Raw genomic sequence first — 24,682 nt, 5'->3', positions numbered from 1 at the left:
TTATTTCAGCATTGAGAAATTCTAAGCCAAATGCGTATGGAAGCCTAGCAAGTCTAGTTCAGGTCCAGGAAGGTGTTCAGTCACTTTCCCTTTATCTTTCTTAAGAGCTCGTAGAAGCCATCTCGCAACATCACATCGATGAGCTACCACCACCATCTCAGGAGCTGCTTGACGAAATTGGTAAGGCATGCACGACGCAGAATATCCTTCATGGCCCTGCTTGTTGTGGTCACGGACCACGTGTGGTTCTTTGTTTCAGGCGTGAACACTCGTACAGAAGGCCCTGTGAAGGTCTGACTGGATGGACAGAATTCAGAAGGGGGCAGTTTTCCAGTGATAGGCCTCAGACTACTGCTAAAGCCTGGCCAGCATATGTGGCCTGTGTCTGTGGCCATGTTGTTCCTTAAGGGTCTACAGTAGTGATTCTGAGAAGGAATAACAAGATCCAAGTGGTTTATCATAATGAACTTCTTTTATTAAAGGAATTCTCACCTCCCTTTTGAACCAAACTAGCTATACTTCAGCGCTACTGAATTCTGGCATCTCGGGCCAAAACATCCTGTGCTTTCCATTCTGCCATTAGCAGGAGATTTTAAAGTATTGGCATTGTGGAAGAATCCCTTTCCTGAGGGCAGGGAAGTCAGTGGCACAAGATCTAATGAGACCAGAATTTTTCATTTGAGGCAGAGACTGAGGGACACCTGCTCAATTTTAGTGGCAGCTGATCCGTGGGCCCTGCCCAGCTGCGCTGCTGCTTGAGTAAACGGTGCAGGTGGTAGAAGTGTTTGGGCCAGGTGGTTTGTTTCCCCAGGCAGGGAGGACTGACTGCTCTCTTCTTGACAGCCTAGCTGACCAGCCTCTCACTCTCAGAGGGTACATCTCATCAGGCCTCTGATGGTCCAGTTCTTGGTACAGGACCAGTAGGGGGTCTCCTGAGGGGCATCTCTTGGTTTTCAGGGTCTCTGAAGTCTGGTGTCTCATCAGGAAGAGAGAGGTGAATGAGGCCTTACCTGATCTGACTCAATGGACAGATACGGTCTAAGCTGCACAACCCCTAACCCCTGGCCGCTGGCCTTGTGAATTTGGGTGAAGGCGATCAGACCTGCCAGAACCTTCCCTGGCTTCTTTCTCTTTCTGCAGTCACAGGCCCTTGTTGCCCCACCACAGCCCTCCCCCAGTGCCACAGGGCTGTACGGGCCACAGGGCTGTGGGGTCAGGCTCTTGGGCTCTCACCCCACTCCAGCTTTCGTCCTCTGGAACCCACTACGGCACCCTTGCAAATTCCTCCTCTCCAGTTGCTCTCCTTCGTATAATAATGGAACTGCTGCTGGTGAGAGGAGCGGCCACACCCACGTGTCCTCCTCTCAGTGCCGTCTGGTTTCTGGCTGTGGGTGAGGACGGGACTTGGCGCTCCTGTGCAGTGTGACCTCAGTGATGCCCTTCCTGTGGATCCTGCTCTCTCTCTGCTGACTGCATGTGGACCGCCCCCTAATCTCGGCAGCTGTCACAGCCTTCCGCCTGGGCCCCAGCCTCTTGGCACTGCTGTACCCCTGTGCGCTCTACAGAAACTCTCCCTCATTTCACCTATAGTAATTTTCTGGGCCAGGTTTTTAGGTGATGTCTTATACTTTGAGATGGGTCAGTAATTTTCCAGAAAGATAAAGGGCAGAAGGTACCTGAGTAGTTTCTCCTAATAATGGGTGTGCCTACCTGATTATTGCTTATCATTGTCATCATTTCCTCTCAGGAGAGCTGTGGGGAGTGACCTGCGGCAGACACCTGCTCCTTTGAAGGGCACTTATGCAAAGCTCCAGGCTTCTGTCCAGGGCCTCAAGCAGGGGGTCCTTTAGAATCCTCTAAGATCAGCAAGGATTACTTTAACAAGGATAACAATAACAAGGATTTCTAAGTTTTAGATTATATTACATGAGCTTTGTGGGGCCCCTTGGTGCCCAGAAGCTGCCAGGTAGGGCTTGCTTCCTGACTTGCTAGGAGAGAGAGACTTGTGCCTGCACACAGCAGGGCCAGTGAGCCTGGGGGCCCATCTGTGCTGCCTCCCAGCTGTCTCTCTGCTGGGCTCTGGGGAGCACTTTGAGGAAAGGGAGGACCTAACACTTGTGAAGCAGTATACTGAGTTTAGGAGATACTTGTCTTGGTCTAGTGGTCAATTCTTTAGGAATTATAAATTATATTCTTTGCGAGAGTATATAAAATAGAGATTAAGAGCGTAAACCTTAGAACTGGACTGCCTGTACTCAAATCCCAATTCTATCACATTACTATCTAATTCCTTTACCTTTCTTTTTTTCAATTTATTTTTTAATTGAAGGATAATTGCTTTATAGAATTTTGTTGTTTTCTGTCAAACCTCAACATGAATCAGCCATAGGTATAAATATATCCCCTCCCTTTTGTGATTCCTTTTCCTTTCTTTACCTTTATTTGCTCATCTGTCAAATAGGAATAACAATAATATGATCAATCTCATAGGCTTGTTGTGAAGATTAATTCAAGATATTAATCTTGAATTAAGGAGATTGGTGGTGCTATTAGTAAAGAACCCACCTGTCAATGTAAGTAGACGTAAGAGACACGAGTTCAGTCCCCGTGTTGGGAAGATCCCTTGGAGTAGGAAATGGCACCACTTTAGTATTCTTGTCTGGAAAATTCCATGGACCGAGGAGCCTGGTGGGCTATAGTCCATGGGGTCACACAGAGTTGGACGTCACTGAGCATGCATGCAGAAAGGAATCTTGAATTAATGTATACAAATTGGAAATAGTACCTGCTCTGCAAGTGCTGCCTATCATGATCATCATTTTCACGTTTATGTTTAGTGTTACGTGGGATTGAATACAGAGGTTCTCAAGCACCATCAGGCATCAGACTCATCTGGAGGGCTAGGTCAAACATCCACACCCCCAGAGTTTCTGATTCAGTAAGTCTGAGGTGAGGCCTGAGAATCTGCATATATAGCAAGTTCTCAGTTGATACTGAGGCTGTGGGTCTGAGAGCTACTCTTTGAGAACCGCTACCCCAGAGGATGACGTGACATGCAGATCTGTTCTATGTTGTGACAGAGTACCTGAAGGGGCAGCAGGTCTCATCCACAGCCTTGGATGAGAACACAGCAAGTCGTCTGGGCAGCATTGCAAATGGTAAGCCAGATCCTCAGATCTTTTTTGGGCTGCTCAGGTGGCTCAGTGGTAAAGAATCCACCTGCCAGTGCAGGGGACACAGAAGTTGTTGGTTTGATCCCTGAGTCAAGAAGATACGCTGGAGGAGGAAATGGCAACCTACTCTAGCATTCTTGCCTGGAGAGTCCCATGGACAGAGGAGCCTGGCAGGCTGCAGTCCACGGGGTCGCAAAGAAGTGGATATGACTGAGCACACGCCGACTTTTCACCAGGTTTTGCTGTAACTGTCCTTGACAGCATAGTGGTACACCTGGGGGGTGTGGACTTTGAAGTCAGGCACACTCCACTTCAATTCTGACTCCATGGCTTGTTTTGGTCTGACAAACTGTTTTATATCCCTGAGCCTCAGTTATCCTCATTTGTCAAACGAGAATGTTAACTCCACCTAATGGTGTTCATGCACAGTGCCTGGTACGTTGTAAGATACTTAGCAAGTGTTAGTCTCCTTCCTCTCATAGAACTTCTGGCAGGATGAAATGGGAAAGCATATGTAAAATGCCTGGCATACACTAAAGGGCTCTACCCTTCCCCACCCAAATTCCTTCCCTGGCTTCAGTATGGAAACACCTAACAAGTGGGAAGAGGGTGGTCCCCCGAAATAAATCTGTACAACTTGTCTTCTGGGTCTCTTGCGGCCTCTTTTATGTGCCCTTTCCTCTGCCTCTCTTGAGCCTTGGCACAGGCATGGTTTCCTGTAGTTTCACCTGGCAGAGAGCTCCCCAGACCTCCGAAGCAGCTGCTGTGGATACGGGCACCCTGCAGATTGCCACCTGGCCCCCTGCTCTTCTGGGAAGAGGGGAACTTGCGCTTTGCAGACTTCAGGGTCCACTGATTAGCCTTCATTTTTTTGCACTCCATTTTTAAGGCAGGTTTTCTCAAAAAAACTTTTTTTGCTCTAATAAAGTCTTTCAACTGTTTCTAGATCAAAGGCATTTAGAAGAACAAGAAACTCACAGTAGTAAAGAAGACAGCAGTATGCTTTGGACCAAAGAAACCCAGGATCTAGAAGAGGACACAGAGAGGTAACAGAAAAAGCTGGATTTTTCTTAAGGGTTTAGAAAACTGTAGTGTTAATGTATGTTAGTTTTTCTTCTGATATTGACAAATTAGGAAAAAGGTGTCTTTTTTCATGTTATCCTTATAGCCCCTATTCCTAAAAGTATTTTTTTACCAAGTTTTTAATTGTGGTAAAATGCATACAACATCAACATTTTAAGTGTACAATTCAGTAGTGCTAAGTATATTCACATTGTTGTGCAACTGATCTTTTCCATCCTGCAAAACTGAAACTCTGTGCCCATTAAACCACAACTCCCCATTCCCTCCTCCCCTCATTCCCTAGCAACCGCAGTTCTACTCTCTCTCTCTGAGTTGGGCCACTCTTGATACCTCTTGTAGGTGAAATATGCCGTCGCTGTTGTCTTGTCACTGGCTTATTTCACTTAGCACAATGTCCTCAAGGTTCATCCATGTAGCATGTCAGAATTTCCTTTCTTCTTAAGACTGAATTCCCTTGAGAGGGTGTATGTGTGTATCACATTTTGTTTATCCACTCATCTGCTGGTGGGCACTAGATTGCTTCCACCCTTTTCACTGTCGTGAGTAATGCTGCTGTGAATGTGAGTATACAAATATCTTTTTATGATGCCCTGCTTTCATTTCTTTTGGATGTATATATGCAGGAGTGGTATTGCTGGATCATATGATAAATCTATTTTTATTTTTTTGTGGAAATGCCATCCTGTTTTCTGCAGCAGCTGCACCATTTTACATTCCCACAAACAGTGCGAAAGGGTTCCAGTTTCGCTACATCCTTACCAATACTTATTATCTTTTTTATAATTTGTTTTTAATTGGAGGATAATTGCTTTATTATTTTTTTGTTGTTGTTAGTAGTCACCCTAATGGGTGTGAGGTGATATCTTATTGTGGTTTTGATTTGCATTTCTCTAGTGATTAGTGGTGTTGAGCATCTTTTTGAATGTGGATGGGCATTTGTGTATCTTCTTTGGAGAAACTGCCCAGTTTTAAAATAGGATTATTTGTTTTGTTTTGTTTTTTTTCCTCAAGTTGTTTTTTGTTTTGGTTTTTACTTCATTTTGTGAGGCAAACATAGGTTTCAATTTCTTTCAAAACATTTAAAGAGAATTTTTAGGTCTTCCTAGCCAAATAAGGAAAGATGGGGGCAGTGATCCAAACAATTCAGTCTAAAAACACAAGTTTCCCTCAAGGGACCCAATTCTGTTCTTGACTTGGAGCTCTCCTTGGACCTGCATTGCAAGGTAAACCATCTCAGCTCAACTTCTCTAGCTTTGTCTAAGCTGTCAAACTTTGTTCCAAACTCAGGGCCAGGACTGGGGGGAGGTGAAGGCGACACCCTCCATGGGCACAAAATTGAAGGAGGCACCAAAAAACTCAGAAGTCAAGAAAGTACTATTTTAATGCCATATTTGTAAAAATCAATACTAATGCAAAAAAATAAAATCCATATTTTGATGAACAGAATACTTACATTTTAAAGGAAGAGAGGCTGTGAATCTGCAGTTAACACCACTTGCCTCAACCTCCTCCTGGCCCAGCAGATACCTCGGGAAGCCATGCAGAATACTTTCAGCTGCAAACATAAGAAAAATACACTTAAAAATGCTCCTCCTGTTTAGATGAGTTTGTCTCACCAGCGGTTGGCAGGGCTTGGCTGATGTAGCATCAGTGATGCCTCTGGAGACTTAGGCTCTTCTGATCTTTCTGCTCTGCCAGACATAGCAGGTTGGCTTTTGTTTTTAGACTTGTCAACTTTTGGACAAGGTAGCTTCTGTGCCTATTCCAGGCAGAAATAAGAGGGTAGGGCAAGAGTCTAGCCCACTCTGTGCTTGTTTATCTGGAAAGCAAAAAATTTTCCTAGAAGCCCTTTTCAGCAGATGTCTACTTATATCTTCTTGGCCAGATAGGACACATGGCCGCCCTTGGTTGCCAGGGAGACTGGAAATTGAGTTTTTAGCTTTCAGCTGCTATAGAAGAGGAAGGCAAGGGAGAAGGTTATGAACAACTTTTGGGTAGTGAATCCCGTTTCTGTCACACTCTTCAAAGGCTAAACTATTCTTTACAAAGAAGGAAAAGAGAGAGACCTGGGTGGGAAGGTCTTATGAGGAGACTAGAGCCCTGGGATCTGAGAGGAAGGAGGGAGAGGGTGTTTTTGAGTGGGGAGACAAGAAAAAGAGGCAAAAGAGGAGGCAAGCTTTTGTCTATGATGTATGCTGTAACTCCATTCCTTCCATCTCCCTAGTGCATCTTCAGTAAAAGTCTATGCCTTTATTTAAGGCAGAAAGAGAGTATCCCAAGAAGGCTGAGTTACATTCAGTTATACAAATACAAACTGCTTTGCACCTGATCAAAAGTTAGCTACTGTTACCATTGCCTCTTCCTTTTCCCGAAGGGCTGGCTGTGCTGGCTGCAGGTAGATGGCCACAGCTGCTCAGTCATCTCAGTCCTGCACCAAACCAGAGTGGAAGCTATTTTTTTCAGACAGGTAGGACTTTTCAGGCCTCTGCAAACACATTATCCTCATCCTGTAGCCTCAGAGGCAGTTCTTAATCTGGAAAACCTGCGGGAATGAGTGTGCAGTTCTAGCCCCAGGTGGAAGTTGACGTAATGACCTAGAATTGAGACAGAGTCTAGTATCGCACTTTGGGAGGCAGTGATATTGTGGATGCTGAGGCTTTGTTTTTAATTAATTTATTTTTGGCTGCACTGGATGTTCGTTGCTGTGTGCACGGGCTTTCTCTAGTTGCGGGAGCAGGGGCTACCCTTCTTTGTGGTGCTCAGGCTTCTTATTGCCGTGGTTTCTCTTGTTGTGGAGCACAGGTTCACATGTGTGGGCTTCAGTAGTTGAGGTGCATGGGTTTAGTTGCTCTGTGGCATATGGGATCTTCTTGGACCAGGGATCGAACCTGTGTCCCCTGCATTGGCAGGTGGATTCTTTTCTGTGTATGTACTTACGCGTGTGCTTGCATGCTAAGTTACTTCAGTCGTGTCCGACTCTGCGACCCTATGGACTGTAGTCCCCCAGGCTCCTCTGTCCATGGGATTTTCCAGGCAAGAATACTGGACTGGGTTGCCATGCCTTCCTCCATGAGATCCTCCCGACCCAGGCATCAAACCCATGTCTCTTACATCTCTGGCGTTGGCAGACAGGTTATTTATCACTAGTTCCACCTGGGAAGCCTGTGTGTGCTTATAAACAACAGGAATTTATTTCTCACTGTTGTGGAGGCTGGAGGTCTAAGATCAGGTTGAGGCAGGTAGGTGGCATAACCACTGTACCGGTAACAGGGAAGTCTCGGGGCTGAGGCTTTTTGTCAAGAGGCTGAAGGAGGGTCCTGGTGCGCATCTACATGGGCTCTCAGTGACCTCCACAACTCAGGTGCAGTCTCACCGAGCTCTCATTTTCTCATGTGTGCAGTGTGAAGGTCCTTTCCTGCTTTAGAGAGCGTGCCTCCTTGTCAGGGGAGATGGAGAATGGTCGCTGTCTCATTCTCTTCCTTTGCCTTGGACAGAGCTCACTCTACACTCGACGAGGACCTGGAGAGATGGCTGCAGCCCCCCGGGGACAGCACTCAACTACCGGATCTGCCCAAGGGCCTGGCAAGGTTCTTGTTCTCCACCAGGGCATCCTTTCCTTCTTTCTCAGGAAGGGGCACGAGATTTTAGTTTCTTTTTTTTTTTTAATAGATTTTATTGTTAGGTCTTTAGAAGGTACAGCGACTTCTTGGAGAATGAATGTTTGGCCAGGGTATTATGTCACTGTAGATAAGCCGGCCCCACCTCCTGCCTGCCCCTCTCCCTCCAGCCACCTACCGTGCTCACAATGCTGACTAGCAGACTGATATCAGTACAGAGAGAGGCCTCTAAAATTGCTGTATCTTGGCCCTGTCACCTTCAACATTTTCATCGGTCATCAGAAAAGGCGTGCTTATCCAATTTTTAGATAACACAGTCTAAGGATGAATGCTAATGTGATGGGCGATAGACTGTGTGTTCAAAATGATCTGGACAGGTGGAAATGTTAAATTTCTCCACAAGATAAAGGTGAACATTTGGATCCAAAAGTATTGAATGTGAGAGGGCTGACCTAATAGGGAATTTTTTGACCAGAAGCTCGTTCTCAACGGTAATTTCATTGAAGATGGGAAATACGTCTTATTTTTATACGCCCAGCATTTAACATGCATTTTGAGACATGGTAAGAATTCAAGACATTCTCCTTGAAGAAGACATGGACAGGGACCCCCTGAGACCTCAGTTTGATATGGCTGCTAAAAAGGTCTGTGCTGCACTAACACTGAACAGGCAGAAAATGTACTATTCAGGTCAAGGTGACATCTCAGACCAGCTAGAGGACTCCTAGAACTCCTCAAACTCTGGTTCACTGTGGGGCTCCTGGTGGGGTGTCATATTTTAAAAGGGACAGTCACAGACAGAAGATGGTGGCCATAGAACAGCTAGATGTCTGGAAACCTTGTCATATGAGAACAGCTAAAGTTGCTGGGGAGGCTCAGTCTGAGAGAAGCATATGGAGTGGAGAATTAGATAGCTGTTCCCGAATACCTGAAATACTATAAAGTGAAGAGAGTCAGCTTACTCTCCTCTGCCCCGAAGGACAGAGCTACTGACTAGAAACCGCAGAGCAAAAGACTTTTATTCAGTAAAGTACAAGTTTTCTAGTAGCCACAGCAATCAGAAAGAGAAAACAGCTGCCTTTACTTTAACAGCAGCTCCTCCCACCCAGGCATAAGCGAGATGACTCTGGTCCGGGGCATTTGGACGGAGGTAAGAGAACCTCCTCCAACTTTAGAGCCTGCGATTCTATTAGTGATGAGAGGTTAGGAAGAAAAAAAATCCTTTTCATCCTAGCTGGCTTTACTTTCTCTCTCACTTTGCATATTTTGTTTTGAATATCCACCAAGTGAAAGCAAGAAAAGTCCCTACACCATATCAATTTGATTCTGCCATCATCTGTTCTGAGCATTTGAGGTGCGGAGCCATAGGAGATCTCTGCCCCTTAGAGCTGAGTGGGGGAGATGGTTTCTGCCTCCTAGTCTGACAGATGTGGTCTTCAATTGTTAGATTCTGCAATTAGAGATTTCACTTGAGAGTTTCAGGAAATGAAGATAAGGTAATAAAATATATGTGGTTGTAAAAAGGACATCAGTTACAACATAAGTGAAATGTTTGTTTCCTTTGAGACAATATAGCTCAGTGGTTGAGAGCAGAGTCCTGAGTCAGACTCTCTGGGTTGACCTCAGCTCTAGGACGTACTGGGCATGTAATTCAACCTCTTTGTGCCTCAGTTTTCTCACCGCTCAACTACTTTACATAGTTGTGATGAGAATTAAATGAGTTAATATACATTACAGCACTTGAACACATAGGGTACCCACACAATTAGTGCTAGCTATTGCTATATTTCCTTGGGAGCACAGTCTTCTCCCTCAGGCCATTGTGCACATGATTTAATGACCAAAATCATTGTCATTGAAGGGAGGCAAGCAGCAAAGATCAAGAAGTTGGTGAAAAGAAGCAGAAAGAGGAAGAAAGCACGAAGCCAGAGAGAAGGAAATCGGAGAGCTTTTTAGGGACTTCTGAAGAAGGTATGAATGGATGGTCATTATAATGTAACCCGGAGTCCATGGGCTTCAATGAGCATCAGAGTTATTTAGAAATATTTCCCAGATGCTGTATACAGTCCTCCTACACTTTCCCCCTATAGTTCAGCCCAGGTTTTCTATTAATTGCCAATTATGTCTTTATCACAAAACAGTAATGACATCCAATTTTATTTCTAAATCAAGTCTTCAGCTACTCTCATCATCCACATATACTGTCTGGAAAGATGTTTTGTTCCTAATGTATCTTCAAAAGAGTTCTAGATTTATCTCACGGGGAGGCTAAATAAGAATCCAGTCAGAAATCATAAATTGTGGAATTTAAGTGGTACCTACAAGTAATGTGAGAAGTATAAATTAACTTTAATTTTTGATAGAGCTTTAAGGGACCATCCACAAATGGTGCCTTCCTACATTTAAGATCCTCCTACTCAGGAAGTTATGGTCATTAATTCTTTCAGGTCACCCAGTACCTCTTTCATCCCTTCCCCAGTCCATTTTCATTCTCCTCCCGACCTGTGTGAACTGAATCTGCTGGGCTTGCTGGTCAGCCGGCTCCCTGTTGGCTAGTGAGAGGCTCTCGCAGATCAGAGGGCTGACAAGTAGCTGGATGTTACTTGCCTGCCTGACTGCCGCCTCTGCGCCTCGTGTCTGTGTGGAAAAGGTGTCCCTCCACAGCTTCTGTCCCATCCTTCCACTTCTGGCTTGCACTGGGTCCCAGTAACTGTCCTGCCCTACCGCTGCTCTCCCCTAGTCCCTTTAGACTTAGGGGTGACAAGGCTTCCCACTGCTGCTGGTCACTGGATGCTTTGCCATCCCTTGTTTGCACCCTTAGCTCTAACACCTCTGTAAGCAGGCACTTCATGAAAGAGCCTGGGGGTACATTCTGTTTCCTCCAGGACTCTGACTGTGTGCGCATTTAGCTAGTACTGAATTCACTGAGAACATGATCCAGGGACCCTGTGAAATTAGCATTATTGTGTCTGTTGATATGACAGGGAGTTGTAGAATATGAGTGGAAGCCCAGTAATTGTTTTTAGACATATTTCATCTCTGTAGAAGCAAACAGTTGTTAGAGGTAAAACAGTCCACCCTAACCTGGAGAGAGTACTAGTGGGACTTCTCAACGCTGGCATCCTTTGATCCAGAGAATAATCAAGTTGTTTTTTCTTCCTCCTATATTTCATCAAGAGGAACTAAAACCCTGTTTTTGGAAGCGACTGGGTTGGTCTGAACCATCCAGGTAATGAGATACCAGATGTTTGTAAGTCAGAGTCCACTGTTTATAGACAACATGAACAGACTTTAAACATTTACCAGTATCTAAATAAACATTAACGACAAAGACTTGAATTCAGAGTTGCTCAGTTTTGAAATGCTAATGTTTATAATTAATTAAAATAGAAGGGGAAACAAATGCCAACTTCGATTACATAATTGGTAGTCAGCACAAGAAGGTTTTATGTGGAGGGAGTACAGAAGAGGCTGCTGCCACTTGCTTTGCAGTCATTTTGCATTTCCATAATACACTAGTTTATCATAAGCTCTTTTGATGATGATCGAAGTTTCTTTCCCTTGAATTCAGTTGACTAGAAAGAGGCTGTTGTTTGTGTCTTTAAAATGCATACACACCAACTTGAAACTCCCTTTTTTTGTTCAGGATAATCGTGTTGGATCAGAGTGACTTGTCAGACTGACCGGAAGTGGACTCTGGGTGGACTCCTGGCCTGAGTTTGAGTGTCCTGCTCGTGAGCTCCCGTCTTCCCTCGTCTGCTGCAGTCACCATTAGGGCAGTGGGTCTGTAGCTCACACTTTGTTCAGCTTCCACTGTAGACAGAATGGCTTGTTTGTTTGCAGCATATTTAACCATTTGTTTTCAGTCAGATTTCTGAAAAGTAAAAGGTGTTTTGATTGTAAAACTTTCTCATTGTGCCCCGAATGGCATTTGGTTTTTTTGATACAGATTTTCAAAACCTTTAAATTCATGTTATATCTAATAAAACGTTTCCTTTTAATACCAGTTAAATTTCACTTGTAAGATATATTTCTTGTTTAAAAGTCCTGTTTATTTATTTGTTTTTGGCCCTGCCAGGTCTTGGTTGCTGCAGGCTTCCCCTAGCTGTGGTGAGCCACGACTGCTCTCCAGTTGCCGTGCGCAGATTTCTCACGGTGGTGGCTTCTCTTGCAGAGCGCGGGCTCTAGTCGCGCGGGCTCAGTAGTGGCGCACGGGCTTAGTTGCTCTGCAGCACGTGGGATCTTCTCGGACCAGGGAGCAAACCTATGTCTCCTGCATTGGCAGACAGGTTCTGTACCAGTGAGTCACCAGCAAAGCCCTGTAAGATATATTTCTGTATTTCAGTTATTGAGAAAGGAACCGCCGCCCAAAGAAGTTTTAATTTCTGTTATAAAATTTGACAAATAATTAACTATTGCTACCACCCATCATGGGCTTCCTGGGTGGCTCAGTGGTAAAGAATCTGCCTGCCATTGCAGGAGATTCAGGTTTGATTCCTGGGTTAAGAATATCCCCTGAAGGAGGAAATGGCAACCCACTCCAGTATTCTTGTCTGGAAAATCCAATGGACAGAGGAGCCTGGCAGGCTACAGTCCATGGGGTCACAAAAGAGGTGAATACAACTTAGCAACTAAACAGCAACCACAAACCATCATACAAATGGGCACCAGCCATCCATGCTTTTTCTTTTAAAGTTTTATTTATTTATTTGCATCGTGTCTTAGTTCCGTCCCATGGGATCTTTGTTTCTTCATGTGGGATCTTTTGTTCTGGACACGGGCTCTCTTGTTGCAGAGCAAGTGTTCCAGAGTGTGAGGGCTCAGCAGTTGTGGGCACAGGCTTAGTAGCGCCTCAGCATGTGGGGTCCTAGTTCCCTGACCAGGGATCAAACCTGCGTCCCCTGCATTACAAGGTGGATTCTTAACCATTGGACCACCAGGGACCCCATCCGTGTTTTATTATAGAAATGTTGCCCTCCTCTTTGCCAGGATTGCCATATTCCCATTCCAGCTATAATTGACTTACATGATAAAAGTATAGATAGGAATGAAAGCCCAAGATACTTTGAACTCTTTAAATGAACAAACATCATCTCTATATTTCAGTTTATATACCTCACATCCTTAGTGTCTCAGAAAAATGAAACTATGGGAAGAAAGATCACAATATTTTCTCTAATTTAACCTCTTGTACAGTGCTAGCCAGCTAACATTTTATTTGTAAGTAGTAGATCTTTTGTTTGTGAGAACTGGATAGTTCCTGTTGTGGATGGCCATATTCAATACAGTTCTTAGCTCCCTCAAATTTTACCCTACATAAATAAAGCAGGAAGGTACAAGTTAATATGACCATTTAAAAGCAAGGAAATAGTCGCTTGCCATTGTAATCAGAGGAAGACCAAGACAAATTACTTTACAAATAATACTAGGTATAAGAAACTTTGACTTACCTGGTGGCTCAAACGGTAAAGCTTCTGCCTACAACACAGGAGACCTGGGTTCAATCCATGGGCTGGGAAGATCTCCTGGAGAAGGAAATGGCAACCCACTCCAGTATTCTTGCCTGGAAAATCCCATGGACGGAGGAACCTGGTAGGCTACAGTCCATGGGGTCGCAAAGAGTCGGACACGACTGAGCGACATTTACTTACTATTTACTTACTCTAAGAAACTTTGAGGAATACAGAGACTTGGTCATATGCAGTACTTCCTCTCAAAAAATTTTGTATATTGAGACAAAATCAACATATATAAAAATGTGAGAACTAATAGCAGACATATCATGATAAAGGATGAACATTATCTATTAGTATTCATAAAGGCTACAAGTCCTCCACAAACTTGCCTTGATGTGGTTTGTAATCTTCTTGTCTACAGAGTAGACTTTTCTGTCTGGCCAGTGACTGCATAATATGGGCCATTAACAGTAATAATGTTAGTAAATGTTATTAGTTATGGAGCACCTATTATATGCCAGGTACTTTATATACTTGGTACTTTCCCTACACATGGCATTCTCATTGTATTTCTTTAGTACGCTGCTTTTCCTACTCTCACCAGCTATAATTGCAAACTTATTCTTCACTTCCTGTCACCAGTTAACAGAAGACTTAACCCCAACTTTACAGAGAAATTAGAAGCCATTAGATGGGAACAAACTCAGCTTCCCACCACCAAAAGTACTAACAAGATCACATCTGTTTCTGTGACTAGGAGAGTTGTGAAGCGGTCTGCCCTAAACTCAAGGTGGACCTGTTCTACACATATGCTTTCTACTTCCCTCCATACTACCCTGAAGGAGGCATCTCTCTTCTTATCCAAGGCCAGTCTCATCTTTTGTCTGTTGAGTTATCCTTCTCAGGTTATCATCTCCCTTCTTAATAGCGTCAACGCCTTCTTTGTTAGCTTCTTTTCATCACCTGACACCCTTGGATTTTTCCCATCCTTAAAAAGTATTCCCTGGACTTCCTTGGGGGTCCAGTGGTTAGAACGCCATGCTTCCACTGCAAGTGGGGCTGGTTCGATCCCTGAGTGGGGAACTAAGATCCCTCATGCTGTGTGGTGTGGCCAAAAAAACAGGAAACCCAGTATTCCCTGGATCCCACATCCCTTTCCAGTCACTGTTCCCTCTTTTTCCTCCCATAGCAGTTAGCGTTCTCATTTTTAATTTTTTTTTTTTTTCTTAGGCTGCACTGGCTTTTTGTTTTGGTGCTCAGGCTTTTCCCTGGTTGCAGTGGGTGGGGGCTACTCTCTAGTTGTGGTACACGGACTTCTCATTGCTGTGCCTTCTCCTGTTGCAGAGAACAGACTCGAGGCACATGGGCTTCAGTAGTTGCAGCTTGTGGGCTCTAGAGCACAGGCTCAATAGCTGTGGTGCACAGGCTTAGTTGCTGCTCAGCCTGTGGGATCTTCCTGGGATCAGGGATCCAACCGTTGTCTCCTCCATTGACAGGTGGATTCTTCACCACCAAACCACCAGGGAAACCCTGTGCCATATTTTATATCCCACATATAAGTGATATCATATGGTATTTGTCTTTCTCTGTCTGACTTACTTTACCTTGTATGATAATTTCTGGGTCCATCCATGTTGCTGCAAATGGCATTCTTTCTTTTTCATGGCCGAGTAGTAATCCATTGTATACCCATGCACCACATCTTCTTTATCCATTCATCTGTTGATAGATAAAATTATTTCCATGTCTTGGCTATTCTGAATAGTACTGCTGTGAATGTAGGAATGCATGTGTCTTTTGAATCATAGTTTTGCCCACATATATACCCAGGATTGAGAATGCTGGATCATACGACTACTCTCTTCTCAGTATTTTAAGGATCCTCCATACTGTTCTCCATAGTGGCTTTGCCAATTTACATCCCCTCCAACAGTGAAGGAGGGTCCCCTTTTCTTCACACCAGCAAATGTCTCCAGCATTTGTTATTTGTCAACTTTTTAATGATGGCCATTCTGATCAACGTGAGATGGTACCTCATTGTAGTTTTGATTTACATTTCTCTAATAATTAGCAATGTTGAGCATCTTTTCATGTGTCTGTTGGCCCTCTCTATGTCTTCTCTGGAGAAATGTCTATTTAGTTCTTCTGCCCATTTTCCAATTAGGTTGTTTGTTTTTTGTTATTGAGTTGTATAAACTGTATATTTTGGAAATTAAGGAAATTAAGCCCTTGTCAGTCACATCATTTGCAAATATTTTTTTTCTGATCTATAGATTGGCTTTTCATTGTTTTATGTTTTCCTTTGCTGTACAAAAGCCAGTAAGTTTGATTAGGTACCATTTGTTTATTTCTATTGCCTTGGGAGACTGACCTAAGGAAATATTGGTACAATGTATGTCAGAGCATGTTTTGCCTATGTTCTCATCAAGAAGTTCTATGGTGTCTTGTCTTATATTTAAGTCTTTAAGTTATTTTGAGTTTATTTTTGTGTATGGTGTGAGGGTGTGTTCTAGCTTCACTGATTTACATGAGGCTGTCCAGTTTTCCCAACACCACTTGCTGAAGATACCACTTGTTCTCCTTTGTTTCTTCTTCTCTCCTTTGTTGAAGACTGACCATGGGTATGTGGGTTTGTTTCAGGGCACTCTATTCTGTTCCATTGATCCATATGTCTGTTTTTGTGCCCATACCATGCTGTTCTGGTTACTGTAGCTTTGTAGTATCATCTTAAGTCTGGGAGGGTTATGCCTCCTACTTTGTTCTTTTTCCTCAGGATTGCTTTGGCAATTCTGGGTCTTTTATGGTTCCATGTAAACTTTAGGATTATTTGTTCTAATTCTATGAAATATGTCATGGGTAATTTGATGGGAATCACATTAAATCTGTAGATTGCTTTGGGTGGTACGGCCATTTTAACAATTGTTTCAGTTCAAGATCATGGGTTATCTTTCCGTTTCTCTGAATCATCTTTAGTTTCCTTAATTAATGTTTTATAGTTCTGAGCATATAGGTCTTTCATCTCTTTGGTCAGGGTTATCATTAAGTTGTGGGGTTTTTTTTATATGATTTTAAAAGGAATTGTGTTTTTTACCTTCCCTTTTACCTCTTCCTTTTCGTACTTGAAGCTTTCTTCCTAAGAGATTTTGCTCACATCCACTGGCTTAGCGTCTGTATGTTGACAACTCCCAGATACGTATTGGAAGTCTATGACTAGACTTCTCCTCTCAGCTCATCTACCCGAGTATTCAGTGTCTCCGCTTGGGTTTCTTTCAGCTGTCTTACTGATAATACCCAAAACCAAACCCATAGTCTGAATCACAAATCTCCTTCATCTCCAGAATTTCCCTTCCAGCTCATGGTATTTCTGTTCATTCAGGCACTCAAACCAGAAACCCAGGAGTCATTCTTGACTCCTCCCATTCCTTTACTCCTTACATTGAACTATCAATCATTAAGACTTATTTGTTTCAGTGCAGGAGAGGATGTGGAGAAAAGAGAATCCTCTTATACTGTTGGTGGGAAGGTAAGTTGATACTGCCACTATGGAAAACAGTATGTAGGTTCATTAGAAAACGAAAAATTGAATTACTGTATGATCCATAAGTCTCATTCCTGGGAATATACCTGGACAAAACTATAATTCAAAGAGATATATGCACCCCTGTGTTCATAGCAGTACTATTCACAGTAGCCAAAACATGGAAATAACCTAAATATCCATCAACAGATGAAGGTTGAAGAAGATACGGTACATATGTATGGTGGAATAATACTCAGCATAAAAAAGAAAGAAAGAAAAAAAAAAGAAAGAAAGAATATCATTTGTAGCAACATGGATGCAACTAGGGATTATCATACTAAGTGAAGTAAGTCACAAAGAGAAAGACAAATACTATCTGATCTTACTTATATGTGGGATATAAAATATGCACAAATGAACCTATCTACAAAAGAGAAAAAGACTCATAGAGAACAGACCTGTGGTTGCCAAGGGGTAAGTGGGTGGGGGAGAGAAAAATTAGGAGTTTGGGATTAGCAGATACAAACTGCTATGTATAGGATTAGCACAGGGAACTATATTCAATATCCTGTGATAAACCATAATGGGAGAGAATACTAAAAGAGTGTGTGTGTATATATGCATATATAACTGAGTCATTTTGCTGTACAGCAGAGATTGGCACAACATTGTAATTTTAAAATATGAAGAAAAAAAAAAGGTTTCTTTTGTTTCAACCCCCAAAACACATGTCCATGTTACCCATTTCTTTGTGTCTCTGCTGTTGCTACCCTCATCTGACCACTAGTAACTCTCACTTGGGCCATTGCAACAGCCTCCTCGATTGGCCTTCTGCATCCGGTCCCACATTCAACAAATAATTTTTGAGTGACTCTGCTGTGCCAGGCACCATTCTAGGTGCTGGAGAAATAGTGAACAAAGCAGAAATCCTGCTCTACTTGAGCCTATAGTCATTAAACGAATAAATAGATACTTTTGATAGTGATAAGTGCTATGAAGAAAATAAGTAAAGGGATAATGATGGCACAGGGGGACACAACATTAGAAAGGATATTCAAGGGAAGGCTGCTCTGAGGAGTGACCTTTGAACTTCAACTGGGATGAAGAGAAGAAGCCTGAGAGATGAGCATTCCAGCAAAGAGAAAAGCAACTGCAAAGAAAAGCAAATGCTCCCCTACAGGAAGCATTATGATGGAGCAGCAAAAGGTCAGTGTGGCTGAGCAAAGTAAGTTGTGGGGAGAGTGATAGAAAGCTGGAGATTGATTAGGGGGTTATAGACCCTGGTTAAAAGTGATTTCCAGTGTTATAACATTAGGTTCAAATTTCCAGTAAAAAAAAAAACAAAAAAATCACAAAGCATGCCAAAAAAAGAAAAAAGAAAGTATGACCTATTCAAAGGAAAGAAAAAAATTAACAGAAACTGTGCCTGAAAAGTACCTGATGGCAGATATACTAGACAGAGACTTTAAAATGACTTTTGAAAAATAAATGACTTTTCAAGAAGCTCAAAGAACTAAAGTGTACAGAAAGGCATGAAAATGATTTGTGAACACAAGGAAATATCAGTAAAGAGAGAGGAAACTGGAGCAGGCAGGCTTTCTAGTTGTGGTGTGCAGGCTTAGTTGCCCTGTGGTACATGGGATCTTAGTTCTCTGACCAGGGATTGAACCCACATCCCCTGGATTGTAGGGCAGATTCTTAACAGCTGGAACATCAGGGAAGTCCCTTTAAAAATAGATTTTAAAAGATGGATATATGAAGTATCTTCTTTAACTGCATTGGGATGAAATTAGAAATTAATAACTAAAGGGAGACTGGAAAACTCACAAACTTGTGGAAATTAAATAATACATTTAAACAACCAATGGATCAAAGAAGAAATCACAAGAAATTAGAAAATAAGATGCGTTAAAATATAACACACCAAAACTTATGAGATGCAGAAAAAGACTGTGCTAACAGTGAGAAAATTATAGCTATAAATGTTTACATTAAAAAATAAGAATAATCTCAAGTTAAATATGTAACTTTATCACTTAAGAAACTAGAAAGAAGAACAAACTTAACCCAAAACTAGCAGAAGAAAGGAAACAATAAAGATTAGACCAGAGATAAATGATATAGAGAATAGAAAAACAACAGAGAAAACCATTGAAACAAAAAGTTGGTTCTTCAAAAAGAGCAATAAAATTGACAAACCTTTAGCTAGGTGGACTAAGGGAAAAAAGAAGTCTCAAATTGCTGAAAGTCTCAATTGCTACTGATTCTACAGAAAGGAAAAGGATTATAAGAGAATACTACAAACAATTATATGCAACAAATTGGATAACCTAGATGAATGGACATATTCCTCGTAACATAAAACCCAGCAAGATTAAATCACAACGAAATAGAAAGTCTGAATAGACTTAAAATTTACGGAGATTGAATCAATATTCAGAAATCTCCCAACAAAGACAAGTCCTGGACCTAAAGGCTTCACTGGTGAACTCTACCAAATTTTTTTTTGGCCTCACCATGTGGTGTGTGGGATCCTTAGTTCCTCGACCAGGGATTGAAGCCATGCCCCTGCATTGGGAGTGCAGAGTTTTAACCACTGAACCACCAGGAAAGTCCTCTACCAAAAATTTAAAGAAGAACCAATATCAATCCTTCTCAAACTTTTCCAAAAAACTGAAGAGTAGGAGGCACTTCCTAACTCATTCTGAGGCCAGCTTTACCCTGACACCAAAGCCAGACAAAGACACTACAAGAAAATAGAAACCAATATCCTTTATGAACATTGGTGGAAAAATCCTCAACAAAATCCTAGCAGTAGAATTTAGCATATTGAAAATGTTATACACCATTACCAACTAGGATTTATGCCTGGAATGTAAGGATGTTTCAATACATAAAAATCAGTGTAGAGCTTCCCTGGTGGTTTAGTAGTTAAGAATCTGGCTTGCAACGAAAGGCATACCAGTTGATCCCTGGTCTGGGAAGCTCCCACATACCACGGGGCAACAGCCTGTGCTCTGGAGCCTTCGAGCTGCAACTGCTGATCTCAAGCACCACAACTACTGAAGACCACACACCCTAGAGCCTGTTCTCCATGACAAGAGAAGCCACCGCAAAGAGAAGGCGTTGCACTGCAACTGGAGTGCAGCTCCAGCTCCCCACAACTAGAGAAAGTCCGCACGCAGCAGTGAAGACCTGGCACAGCCCGAAACAGAAAGGTAACATGCCATAGCAATATGATGAAGGGAAAAGCCACATGACTCTCTCAACTGAGACAGAAAAAACATTTGGCAAAATTCAACAGTCAATAAACTAGGAATAGAAGGAAACTGTCTCAATATAGTAAAAACCATATATGAAAATCCCATGACTAGCATCATCCTCTAGTACGGAAAGACTGAAAGCTTTTCCTCAAAGATCCGGAACAAGAGACGGATTCTTGCTTTTACCACTTCTGTTCATAATTTTGGAAGTTCTAGCCAGAGCAATTGGGCAAGAAAAATAAAGCATGTCCAAACTGAAAAGGAAGGATTAAAATTATCTCTGAAGATGACATGGGCTTGTAAGTGGAAAACCCTAAAGAGTCCACAAAATCTGTTAGAACTAATCAATGAATTCAGTTAAGTAGCAGGATGAAAAGGCAACATACAAAAATAAATTGTATTTCCATACATGAACAATGAACCATCTAAAAGGGGAATTATAAAAACAATTCCATTTATAACAGCATCAAAAAGAATAAACTACTTGGGAATTGGCTTGACCTAGAAGGTAAAATGCTTGTACTGTGAAACCTATGTACTACAAAAAATTGCTGAAAGAAATTAAAGAAGACAAATAAATTGAAACACATGCCATGTTCATGTAAGGGAAGAATAATATTGTTAAAATAATACTATCCAAAGGATCTACAGATTAAATGCAAAATCTCAGTCCTATAATTCATATGAAATCCTAGTGGGCCCCGAGTAGTCCAGACAATCTTGCGAGAGAACAAAACTAGAATACTCATACTTCCTGATTTCAAAACTTACAAAGTTACAGTAATCAGGACATACAGATCAATGAAAGAGACTAGAGAGCCCATAAATTAACCCTCCTATATATGGTCAAATAATTGTTGACAAAGGGGGCCAGGACCATGGGGGAAGGATAATCTTTTCAACAAATGCTGCTGAGAAAACTAGAAAAGAATGAAATTGGACCCTTATCTAACACCATATACAAAAAGGTTTTACAGTTTTATTCATTTACTTTTATTTTTGGTTGTGCTGGGTCTTCATTGCTGTGCGCAGGCTTTCTCTGGTTGTGGTGAGTGGGGTTTCTCGTGGAACACGGGCTCCAGGTGTGCAGGCTTTAGTAGTTGTGGCGCATGGGCTTAGTTGGCTCATGGAGTGTGTAATCCTCCTAGACTAGGGACAGAACCTGTGATCCCTACATTGGCAGGTGGATTCTTAACCATTGGACCACCAAGGAAGGCCCACCATGTACAAAAACCAATGTAAAATGGATCAAGGGCCTAAATGTAAAACCGAAAACAAAACTCTTAGATAAAAATACAGGGTAAAAGCTTTATGACATTGGATTTGGCGATGATTTTTTGGTAATGACACCAAAGGCACTGGCAACAAAAGAAAAAATAGCCATGTTGGACTTAATGAAAATGTAAAATTTCACTGTCCACAGAGTAAAGGGGCAACCCATAGAATGGGGAAAATCCAAGATACCAATGCAAAAGTTACAATGTCATTACGATCTAGTCTCAGCAACCACTTATCATCATTTCTGTTATATTCTACCAGTCACACAGGGAAAGCCCTGGTTCAGAACGGGGAGGGGCTGCTGTAAAAAAGCATGAGTGCTGGGAGGTGAGGATCCCTGGAACCATCTCAGAGACTGGCTGTCCCAGAAACAGTTAACCAAGTGGCCATCCCTGAGCTCACTACTTGTCTTCATTCAAAATAAAAGAGTATACTATAGTGTTTACACCTGTCGTCGCCTTTTATCTTCATACTGTCAGTAGGGAGAGCAAGAAAAGTGGGGGTCACCCTCAAAAAACCCATCTGTGTCTCAGGCTAATAGAAGCAAACATTTTGTGATGAGGAAGTGTCAAGATTCTGTGTTGTATCTTGCAATATTTTTGCTAAAATCACCCTTTACCTTCACTTGTACCTAAATTGAACACCGAAAGGAAAATATTTATTTCTCCAACATTAAGAAAATGCAAAAAATTGTTCAAACAACCAAGCTGATTTTGGTAAGATCAGAAAAGTGGTAGCACACAATGTTACATGTTGATAGGGAAATTCAAATTCTAAACGTGCGAAGAGAAGTATAATCTCCCTAGACAAACAAGTAAACCATCATATTTAAAGTAAAATTTCATGAGAAAGCTTTATTCAAGTCAACCAGTCTCAATTTTATGATATGACAAGATATCAAAGTAAGCATAATCAATAAGCTATCTTCACTTCAATCTGGTTTACCCTTAGTGGCCTCAAGATGGCTGACTTGTAAATACCCTTACACTTCTATCCTTTTCTATAAAACAAGATATATAATGGCTAACCAAGCATTTTATATATATATAAAAAACGTATTTGGGGCTTCCCTGATAGCTCAGTTGGTAGGGAGTCTGCCTGCAATGCAGGAGACCCTGGTTCAATTCCTGGATGGGGAAGATCCCCTGGAGGAGGGATAGGCTACCTATTCCATTTTTCTTGGGCTTCCCTTGTGGCTCAGCTGGTAAATAATCTGCGTGCAATGCAGGAGACTTGTGTTTGATCCCTGGGTTGGGAAGATCCCCTGGAGAAGGGAAAGGGTAACTCCAGTATTCTGGCCTGGAGAATTCCAAGGACTATATAGTCCATGGGGTTGGACACGACTGAGCAACTTTCACTTCACTTCAAAAGTATTTTATTTGGTATCTAAAGAGAAAATACAAAGAAGGACAGTAATATCAAAAGAAAAAGAATTAAGAAGCCATAATAATACACATCTGCCTTTGTCTCTTCATTAAGAATAAACGGGGAAATTGTAAGGCAAAATTCTTTAGAAATTTCTAATTCTGTGATTTCCACACCAGTTGCAGAAGTGTATGTGTACCCATGGAACTCTGCTCAATGTTATGTGGCAGCCTGGAAGGGAGGGAAGTTTGGGGGAGAATGGATACATGCACATGTATGGCTAAATCCCTTTGCTGTCCACCTGAAACTATCACAACATTGTTCATCAGCTATACCCCAACACAAAATAAAAAGTTTAAAAAAAGTGTATGTATATCAAAATGGAGAACTTGACTGATTGAATACATCTGGACTGGTAAGCTCTTGATAGGGTTCATAAAATGAGTTTGGGAATTGTATACAGCTGGATTTTTTGGAGAACCGTTTACTTCAACAGTTCTTGAGACTCACCGTATTTTTCTCTTTCCTGAGCTGTTTCATTGTTAAGCAGTCCAATCAGCTTCTCCTCTTTTGCTCTTTTTTCCATGTTGCACAGGACTCAGCACTTCTCTCACTGTGGACTTTTTTCCATTAACCTATTTTGCATTTGATTAACTTGCTTTGGGCAGCCTTTCATGAATCAATTTTTTGACTGTTTAGAGTATGCAGTTACACCCTCTCCTCTAGTGGAAAAATTCCAGTGACCTTAAAGGTGTTCATTCCACTTGGGTTCAGAATTTTCTTGAGCACTGATAGTTTGGCTTTTCCTCATATTCATCATATGGTGAGTTATGAGTATATGCCAAGTACTAGGCTATTTCACCTGTTCCTTTGTGAGCATCCAAGCTGATAAACTCTTTAAGTCCCATTATGGCCTTTATTAGGATTTTCCAGATACTGTTTGTGGTTCTCAGTGGGACAACATCTGTAGGAAAAGCCATAATCTGTAAGATAAACCTTATCTGGATTTCTGTAACCCAGAAGTAGAGTCACTGCTTTTGTATCACCGTGAGCATATTCATTTTCATGTATATTTTCCAGTACATCCAACATTTGGATACCTAGCTGCAAGACAGTTGCCTTTTTTAAAGTACCATTTTAGTCTGAGATCTTCTATGAGTCCACTTCCCCTGGAGGAGGGCATGGCTACCCACAACAGGATTCTTGCTTGGAGAATCCCATGGACAGAGGAGCCTGGGGGGCTATAGTCCATAGGGTTGTAAAGAGTCGGACATGACTGAGTGACTAAGCACAGACCAGTCTTTCCATTACCATAAATTTGTAACTTCTTCCCTTGAATTCTGTAATACTAGATCTGTAAAACAGGAATTCCTAAATAAGGATGTAGTTTGGGTTCTATCCACCTTTTGATAGCATTTTTGGGGGAGCTCTTTGAAAAAAATTTAAATTCTGATAATAGCCATTTTCTTGATATTCTGCTTTTATTATGTATATCCAGTCTTTATCTGGTTTACTTGTGCATACATGCTCAGCCGCTTCGATTGTGTCTGACTCTTTGAGACCCTACAGACCATAGCCTGCCAGGCTCCTCTGTCCATGGGATTCTCCAGGCAAGAATACTGGAGTTGGGTTGCCGTGCCCTCCTCCAGGGGCTTTTCCCAACCCAGGGATCAAACTGATGTCTCCTGCATTGCAGGTGGATTCTTTACACACTGAGCCACCTGGGAAGCCCAGTTTTTTTGTGGGAAAAGCTAAATATATCAAACCAAATTCCCCAGAGCCAGTCATCTTGCTCAGTACCCATTGTTCTCCTTCTATGTCATACAGAACCTTGCCTTTTGGAAGTGGAACAGGCGTTTGTATCTCCCATTTCTTCTTGGTGGCATCACTTCAACCACGGAAGCAGGCACCGGGGCAGAGCATGGTG

General features: G+C 42.1%; 1 protein-coding gene and 1 pseudogene across 3 annotated transcripts in view; one reads left to right on the top strand and one right to left on the bottom strand.

Annotated features, from left to right (window-relative positions):
* The window catches only part of TEX14 (testis expressed 14, intercellular bridge forming factor), a 108,938-nt gene extending 97,382 nt beyond the window's left edge, over positions 1-11,556 (top strand). For all 3 annotated transcript variants that reach the window (XM_068978404.1, XM_068978403.1, XM_068978402.1), the window contains 7 exons: positions 106-180; positions 3,081-3,158; positions 4,120-4,219; positions 7,751-7,843; positions 9,735-9,844; positions 11,051-11,102; positions 11,520-11,556. In XM_068978404.1, the coding sequence (XP_068834505.1) occupies positions 106-180; positions 3,081-3,158; positions 4,120-4,219; positions 7,751-7,843; positions 9,735-9,844; positions 11,051-11,102; positions 11,520-11,556 (545 nt within the window). The remainder of the gene's footprint in view (positions 1-105; positions 181-3,080; positions 3,159-4,119; positions 4,220-7,750; positions 7,844-9,734; positions 9,845-11,050; positions 11,103-11,519) is intronic.
* A 12,047-nt stretch (positions 11,557-23,603) lies between these two features.
* Positions 23,604-24,641, bottom strand: LOC138083568 (serine/threonine-protein kinase VRK2 pseudogene; annotated as a pseudogene).
* Between the last annotated feature and the right edge of the window lie 41 nt (positions 24,642-24,682).

Source organism: Capricornis sumatraensis, chromosome 8, assembly GCF_032405125.1.
Source record: "Capricornis sumatraensis isolate serow.1 chromosome 8, serow.2, whole genome shotgun sequence".
NCBI lineage: Eukaryota > Metazoa > Chordata > Mammalia > Artiodactyla > Bovidae > Capricornis > Capricornis sumatraensis.
Note: the sequence above shows the minus strand (reverse complement) of the source record. Positions and strands in the feature narration are given on the sequence as shown.